Here is an 8,388-nt window from a genome sequence, read left to right on the forward strand (position 1 = left end):
AAGATGATGAAAACGATGTTCGCTTCATATTTGTTTTGACAAGATTTTACCAATCTTGATGACATCCCTGGTAATTCTTTCACTGACGCAAGGGACATTTTTTGTAACAGCGCGGTTGCCGACCACCTGTCTCTGTCTGCCGGCACACACCACCGCATCCGGGAGTCTGACGTGTTCATGACGGTCGGAGGTACAGGCGCGATCACTGCCATCACCATGGTGCTCGGTGGGTCTCCCGGGGCTAACATCCTGCTGCCTCGACCGGGCTTTACCCCCTATGAGGCAGCCTGCGAGCTTGTCGGTGCCGAGCCTCGGTTCTACGACCTCCTGCCCCGGCAAGGCTGGGAGGCCGACCTTGCAGGAGTACGTGCCATGGCTGATGGCGCCACGGCAGCCATAGTTGTCATCAATCCAAACAATCCTTGTGGCGCTGTCTACTCTACGCAGCATCTTCTCCAGGTGACCATCGGACAGCAGAGTTCACGAGCACAGCTTGCTGCATCCTGAAAACCGAAATCACAATGATTTTCATTAACAAAAACCTCTAAAGAATCAGGCTCCTACAAACACTGAATATTATGAACAAATGTACCTTCATGTACTCTGAACATGCATGATTTACTGGCATAGCACTGATCACCAACTGCATCCCTTGATCTATAGATTTCTGAAACTGCAAAAGAGTTGGGGATTCCAGTAATAGCGGATGAGGTATATGCACATATGGTCTTTGGTGCCAGCAAGTTTGTGCCCATGGCCTCATATGCACACATCGCACCAGTTATCACTATTGGAGCCATCTCAAAGAGATTCATGCTACCAGGATGGCGTCTCGGTTGGTTGGCATTCTGTGATCCTAATGGTGCAATCAAGCATGTAAGACACTAGATTCTTCTCATGTTTCTCCATTGCTGGCTATATGAACTCATGTACGCAGATCCATAATTTTGTTCTTTTAAAGGTCAGAACTGCAACTGAGATGCTACTGAACGTGACTTCAGGACCAGCCTCGATCATTCAGGTCAGGATCCTATTACGAAACAATGTTTAACCTACACAAACGAATTTGCATTAATTCATTTAGATCTTTTGACACACAGGCAGCAGTTCCCAAGATTCTTTTGGATGAACATGACGAGTTCCACCAGAATGTTGTGAACTTGCTAGAGTCTGCTGCTGATGCTCTCTACAGAAGAGTGAACCAGATTGAAGCTCTGCAATGCTACTCAAAGCCTCACGGTTCAATGTTCATGATGGTTGGTTCAAAGTTGCACTTGTCTTTGTATATAATGATTAATTATCCTATCTTTGAATTGATGATCAAAAAATTATGCAGGTTGAAATCAACACTTCACTTCTGTTCGGCGTTGCAGATGACATGGACTTTTCTCACGAATTGATCAAAGAAGAATCAGTTCTTATTTTACCTGGTATAATACACCAAAATTTCCGTCTTTCTCTTACTAGTATGACCTTATAACCACTCTGAACCGCTAGGATGTGGTAAGCAATACTAGAAGTTCCTTAAATGGTTGATCTTGTAGTGGCTTCTGCGTTCTTAAGCACTAGTCTTGTTCTCTAGATTTACAATTTCAATTTCTGTCCTTTCTGATTTCCAGGTTCTGTCCTTGGGTTGAAGAACTGGGTTAGGATATTCTTTGGGGCACCTGTTCATCTAATACTGGAAGCCTGCGATAGGATTGAGTCATTCTGCCAGAGAAGGGCAGGTCAAGCAAAACTATTGAAAAAAACGTTCTGAAACCACCATATAGGGTTTTTGTTAGCTCAATAACATTTATACGGCCTCTGATTTCAGTTCTCAGATGCATATTTTATGTCATACAGCTGAAATTTGTATATAGAATCTGAGGAACGGTTACCAGATAGTGTGTAGCAGAATAAAAGTCTGCAACAAATTTACAGAATAAAGGTTTTCTCAATAATAAGCATTCCTTATTACTGCATAGCAGCAATACTATTACCGTCTATTTGTTGCAAATAACAAGTGAGCCACAAGATCGACTTTATTCCCAATCGAGCTACAACCATTGTAAGAGAAAAAAAACAGCTGAATGTTCTAAAACGCCAAGTACAATATTGATAATTGTTGGTAGTAGGAGGGTATAAAGTTAGACAACTGTGCTTGCGGTCTAAGGAGGAAAGAAGTGCATAATCCAAATCCTTTGTTTCCTAAGCGGTGATAAAATCTATTGCATAGTATCTAACAAAATGAATTTATTATGTCGTAAGTGTTCTCTCTTCATCTGTTTAACATGACACATTCAGATTTGTTTATAGAGCCGATCCAACAGGCATGAGGTATGTACACGACAGGTTCTCATTATCCTATCAGATCACTGAGAACTGCAAAGATATATTATCAGTTATTAATTGTAACATGCCATAAAATGCAGACATTGAACAAAGACCAGCTGAATTCCAGGAAAACATGCAAACACAGATATAGAAACTCAACTTCATTTATAGTACCAAACGGTTCGTCATATGGCAAAAGTAGGTAGTAAAACAAGTGGAAGCCTGGTTATTCTTATTTGTGCATGCTCAAGCAAGCGAACAAAAAGCGAGTAAAAGAGTTCTCTGTTCACCGGCTACGAGCAGCGTAGACAAAGGAAGCGGCGGCGAGAACAGTCGTGGTAGGGCACAGCCATGTCCACGCGCTACTCTTCCCCCTCTGCCGCGCCTCAGCGACTGCGAGATGCAGCTCCTCAAGCTTCCCATTCAGGCTACCGATCTGCCTTTCCTTGTTTAGTGCTTCTGCCTTCAACACCCCAATGTCACGGTCCTTCTCAGCATTATAGCTCTCAAGCTCCCCAAGGTTCAGCCTTAGCTTGTCTCCTTCAGATTTCTCCTTGCCAAATGCTTTCAGAAGCACAACCTTCTCAGCTAGGAGCGAAGAATACTTGTTCTTGAGATCATCACAGTGAACACGTTGATCCGCTATGGTACCGTTCAGTGCAGTCAGCTTAGCCATCAGCTTTGCAGCCTCAGCATCTTTCTGGTGGACAGAGGCCATGGCAGCATCCTTGTTGGCTTGAATTTTTTCAACCCTCCTCTTCAGCCCATCCAGTTCCTTCTCCAACTTGGTCTTCTCAGTAGCAAATGCAGCCGCAGCCGCTTCATTTGTTTTCCTCATCTCGTTAATCTCATTGCGGAAACTATCCACGTCAGCCACCACTGTGTTATACTTGCTGGTGGCATTTGCAACTTCGATCTGGAGATTCTCCGCCTCCTTCTGCGCGGCATCTAACTCTGCCTTGCTAGTCTCCATCTCCAACTCCATTTCCCTGTTCCTAGCCTGGGCCGCCGAGAGCTTTGCCTCCAAAGACTGGATCTTCACCTCCATTTCCGCCTCACTGGATATCAGGCTGTCCAACTGCTTGGATTTCTCATCAAGCTTCTCCTTCATTTCCTGCCTCCATATCTCTGTGCTCTTTTTGTAATCATGGAAGTTTCCCTCCACTTCTGCCTTGAGAGCACTGACACTGTGAGCCGTGGCACTCATTTCCCCCAATTGCTTCTGCAATTCGCCTTTCCCTGCACACAGCTCAGTACTCTTCCCCGCCAGTTCACCAACAGAGGATTCCAATTGGGTGACATTTTCGGACGCAGAGGCGGCCTCCACCTGCTTCCTGCGGAGGAACTCCTCGACTTTAAGTTTATCCACTTCGGCCTCCTCCAAGCGCGCTGCAGCCTCGACCCTGGCATCCGTCTTGCGAGCCACCCTCGCCTCCGCGACCTGGAGCGACTGCTGGGCGTCGGCTAGGTGCCCGCGCAGCGCCGTGCCATGCTCGGCGGCAGCTTGGAGGGGGGCAACAAGGGCAGCCCGGAAGACCACATGCTCCAGATCGGCGAGTGCAGCAGCATCGGCAGAGCACTGGTCGACTTGCGCGGTGAGCGTGGCCACCACCCCCCGCGCCTCAACTGCCTCCTTAAGGAGCGTGCCGTTGAGCGACTTGAGATTCTCCACCTCATGCTCCGGCGACGAGTCCCGCCTCTCCTCCGGGACCTGGTCCTCTGACCCCGTCTTTGCTGACGGCTCGCCGCTGTTGGCTGCCTCAATCGAAGGCGGCGAGTTCGCGTCGGCCGGCGCCGCTGAATCCGGTGGCATCTCGTCGCCAACTGTAGGCGTCGACGGGTCTCGATTGGCCGCTGCCGCAGAATCCACCGGTGACTCGACGCCATCGGCCGCCTCAACTGGCGGCGGCGCAGCATGTTCTCCATTGGGAATCGCCGCAGATTCCGGCGGCGGCTCATCGTCCCCAACCGGAGTGGGCATCGGCGGCTGAATCGCGTCTCCGCTGGCCGACGCCGAATCCACCTGCTGCGGCTCGTCGCTGTTGACCGCTACATGGGAGGAGGCGGCGGCGGCGGGCGCCTTCTTCTTCTTATTCTTGCCCTTGCCCATCGCTAGGTGTCGTCTCTCCCTAGGGTTTGCGTTGCGACCACCGGAGATTACGCCATGGGCGTGCTTATTAATACAGAGATTTAGTGAAACTGACCCGTGGGTCGGGGCAAGCCCGTGCCCGAACCGTCAGTGGCGCGGGAGCGGGAGGGGTTTGGAGGTGGTAAGTGCGTGCGGGAGGCCAAGCGCAACCGTTGGGGCGCGTGAGGTTTGAAAGGAAACCATCCCATGGTGGGGGAACGGACGGTCGGGATGCACCGCAGGCTTATCGCGTTCTGCGCCGCACGCGCATGGAGACGAGCAGCCTGGCCTCGCGAAGAGGTCGCCGTCGCCGTCGCTTCTTCCCGCGCGCGACGGGTGGATCTCGATGCACCGCCCGTCGCGTGCTCTCTTCTCTTCGGCCTGTTCGCCGTCGCCGTGCACTGGAATGTTCTCGCCGCCAGCGACAGCCGTTCCAGGCAGTTGCACTCGCGGTAAACATATATACGTCCAAGTATATTATACTGGAGTATTATATTATAAAAAAAGATTGACGATAAATGGATTTTATATTCCTCAAATATGTAGTAATAATAGACATGTCGATTACAAGTAATGAGAAATAAAGTCCGGGATCACAATATCCCAAGAACCAGAGGATCTATTACTAAAGGAATTCCTAGCTAATTCATCCGCGACTTGATTAGCATCACGGTCACAATCCTTATACAAGATCTTCACAAAATCCAGGACCATTTGATTATAGCCACATCCTGTCCAAGATAATCATCCTATAAATGTACTGAACCCACAGCAGGCAGTCGGACTCAATTTTCACGGTTTTACATTCTAAGAGGGTATTTGGATCCGAGAGACTTATTTTAGTCTGATTAAAAATAATTTTTTTAAGAGGCTAAAATTCCAAGCACCCCTGACTAAAGAGGGGTTAAAACTAGTCTTGAGACTAAATTTTTTTAGTCAGGGGTACCCCTACTAAAATGTGGATTAGTCCTCTCTCTCCTCATTTAACTCCTCACAACACTTGCGAGTTTTGGATTCACTAGTAGAAAAGGGGGCAAAGGTCCAGGCTGGGTCAGTCCATTAGTCCCGGTTCAGTCCAGAACCGGGACCAATGGGGGCCGGCCGGGCCACGTGGGCCATTGGTCCAGGTTCGTCTGGACCTTTTGGTCCCGGTTAGTGGGACGAATCGGGACCAATGGGCCTCGCTCCTGGCCCACCCTCATTGGTCCCGGTTGGTGGCTTGAACTGGGACCAAAGGCTCCCCTTTAGTCCCGGTTCATGCCACCAACCGGGACCAATGAGGTGCCTATATATACCCCCTCGCGTAAGAGCAGAGCACACTGCTCTGTTTTTTCTGGCCGAGGGGGAGAGGGCTTGGTTGTGCTCTAGCTCACCTCCTATGCACACAAGGTGTTCGATGGAATGCCCGAGCCACACTACTTAAGCTTTCTCCTCTCCAAGCTCGACCTCCAAGCTCCATTTTCCTCAGTATTTGTCTAGGTTTAGCGGTCCGTCACGCCCCGTCCTCGTCTTCACCACCGTCGATCACCCGCGCCGAGCTCATCGCCGGCACCACCATGGTGAGCCTCTTGTTCTTATCTTCTTTCTGAAAGAAAAATATATTCTTACTTGTATGTTTACATAGATACTTGTATTATTTTCTTACTTTTATTATTTCATCTTATATAGTGTGATGGTTTTGGTATCCGCCCCCGTCGGCCCTCGTCCTGTCTATGATTCGGATGTGGTATATATATTATCTTTATAACTATTGGTTCATTTATTGTTTATGAAAATTATGCCGACCAACGTGACATAGATTTTATTTATCTAGGATGTATGTGAACCGGAAATTCCAACCGACCCTATTGTCGAGAGGTTAAATTTAGTTGAAGAAAAAAATTTCTTGAAGGAAAAAATAAAAAAAATTGAGGAGGAGAAGATGATATTGGAGTTGCATGTTGCGGACGTCGTCGATGATCACAAGATCAAGATGGATGCAATGCGCTTGAAGATTAGAAAGATTAAAAAATATGCCATTCATACCGACGCTTGATATCATTATGCCGTTGAATCAATTGTTACCTTGATTGCGATTATGATCGCATTTGTTTTCGCATTGAAATGTTTTACATAGTTTCAATGTATGGTTTAATTAATTAGATGCTCTGGAGAGCTATATGTTGTTAGATGAGAACTATGTATGTACTTTGGTTTTAATGTGATGATGAACTTCTATTAATTTGGACACTTAATTATATATAATGCACGCAAATGAACCGGCAATGGATGTACGGTGACAGACACACCTCCGAGTACATTAAGGGCGTGCATGAGTTTCTCGATGCGGCTGAGGCAAACAAGCAGAATGGTTTTATGTGTTGTCCATGCACTGAATGTGGGAATATGATGTCTTACTCTAACCGGAAAATCCTTCACTCCCACCTGCTTTACAAGGGTTTCATGCCACACTATAATGTTTGGACGAGGCACGGAGAAATAGGGGTTATGATGGAAGACGGCGAAGAAGAAGAGTACGATGACAACTATGTGCCCCCTGAATACGGTGATGCTGCAACGGGGGGAGGTGGTGAAGATCAAGAGGAACCATACGATGTGCCCAATGATGCTGCAACGGGTGGAGCTGCTGAAGATCAAGAGGAACCAGACGATGTGCCCGATGATGATGATCTCCGCCGGGTCATTGTCGATGCAAGAACGCAATGCGAAAGTCAAAAGGAGAAGTTGAAGTTCGATCGCATGTTAGAGGATCACAAAAAAGGGTTGTACCCCAATTGCGAAGATGGCAACACAAAGCTCGGTACCGTACTGGAATTGCTGCAGTGGAAGGCAGAGAATGCTGTGCCTGAGAAAGAATTTGAGAAGCTACTGAAAATATTGAAGAAGAAGTTTCCAAAGGATAACGAATTGCCCGACAGTACATACGCAGCAAAGAAGGTCGTATGCCCTCTAGGATTAGAGGTGGAGAAGATACATGCATGCCCTAATGACTGCATCCTCTACCGCGGTGCATACAAGGATCTGAACGCATGCCCGGTATGCGGTACATTGCGGTATAAGATCAGACGAGATGACCCTGGTGATGTTGACGGCGAGCCCTCCAGGAAGAGGGTTCCTGCGAAGGTGATGTGGTATGCTCCTATAATACCACGGTTGAAATGTCTGTTCAAAAACGGAGAGCATGCCAAGTTGATGCGATGGCACAGTGAGGACCGTAAGAAAGACTGGAAGTTGAGAGCACCCGCTGACGGGTCGCAGTGGAGAAAAATCGAGAGAAAGTACTGGGATGAGTTTGCAAAGGACCCAAGTGAAAGTGCGTTATACGACTAGAGGGGGGGGGGGTGAATAGGCAATTTTTATGAAAGTCTTCAGAACATAGAAGTTTTGAAGACAAACAATAAAATTAAACCTATTACCATGCAGCGGAAGGTAGACTACACTAGGCAAACCATAGTCAAGTATTCAATGAAGTGAAAGCACAAAGACTAATTGCAGCTAGGTAGTAAGGATCAGGTAGGAAGATATTGTGAAGCCAAACAGAACACGCAGTCACTCAGTGAAGACAAATGATAGTGCAAACATACAATGACTTCACAAGGAGTAACAGTAGGTAAAGGGAAGTGAAGATGAAACCAGTGACTCGTTGAAGACAATAATTTGTTGGACCAGTTCCAGTTGTTGTGACAACTGTACATATGGTTGGAGTGGCTAGGTATTTAAACCTTAGGACACACAGTCCCGGACACCCAGTCCTGAACACGCAGCTCAGGACACCCAGTCCTCACCGTATTCTCCTTGAGCTAAGGTCACATAGACCTCGCCCAATCACTCTGGTAAGTCTTCAAGGTAGACTCCCAAACCTTCACAGACTTCGTTCACCGGCAATCCACAATGTCTCTTGGATGTTCAAAACGCGACGCCTAACCGGCTGGAGGATGCACAGT

General features: G+C 47.6%; 1 protein-coding gene across 1 annotated transcript in view; it reads left to right on the plus strand.

The window, feature by feature from the left end:
- LOC119285752 (nicotianamine aminotransferase 1-like) overlaps window positions 1-1,964 on the plus strand; it is a 3,412-nt gene extending 1,448 nt beyond the window's left edge. The window contains exons 3-8 of the mRNA XM_037565084.1: window positions 111-459; window positions 664-876; window positions 962-1,021; window positions 1,101-1,256; window positions 1,337-1,430; window positions 1,620-1,964. Of these exons, the coding sequence (XP_037420981.1) occupies window positions 111-459; window positions 664-876; window positions 962-1,021; window positions 1,101-1,256; window positions 1,337-1,430; window positions 1,620-1,759 (1,012 nt within the window). The 3' untranslated portion in view covers window positions 1,760-1,964. The remainder of the gene's footprint in view (window positions 1-110; window positions 460-663; window positions 877-961; window positions 1,022-1,100; window positions 1,257-1,336; window positions 1,431-1,619) is intronic.
- Window positions 1,965-8,388: the final 6,424 nt, after the last annotated feature.

Source organism: Triticum dicoccoides, chromosome 4A, assembly GCF_002162155.2.
Source record: "Triticum dicoccoides isolate Atlit2015 ecotype Zavitan chromosome 4A, WEW_v2.0, whole genome shotgun sequence".
Classification (NCBI taxonomy): domain Eukaryota; kingdom Viridiplantae; phylum Streptophyta; class Magnoliopsida; order Poales; family Poaceae; genus Triticum; species Triticum dicoccoides.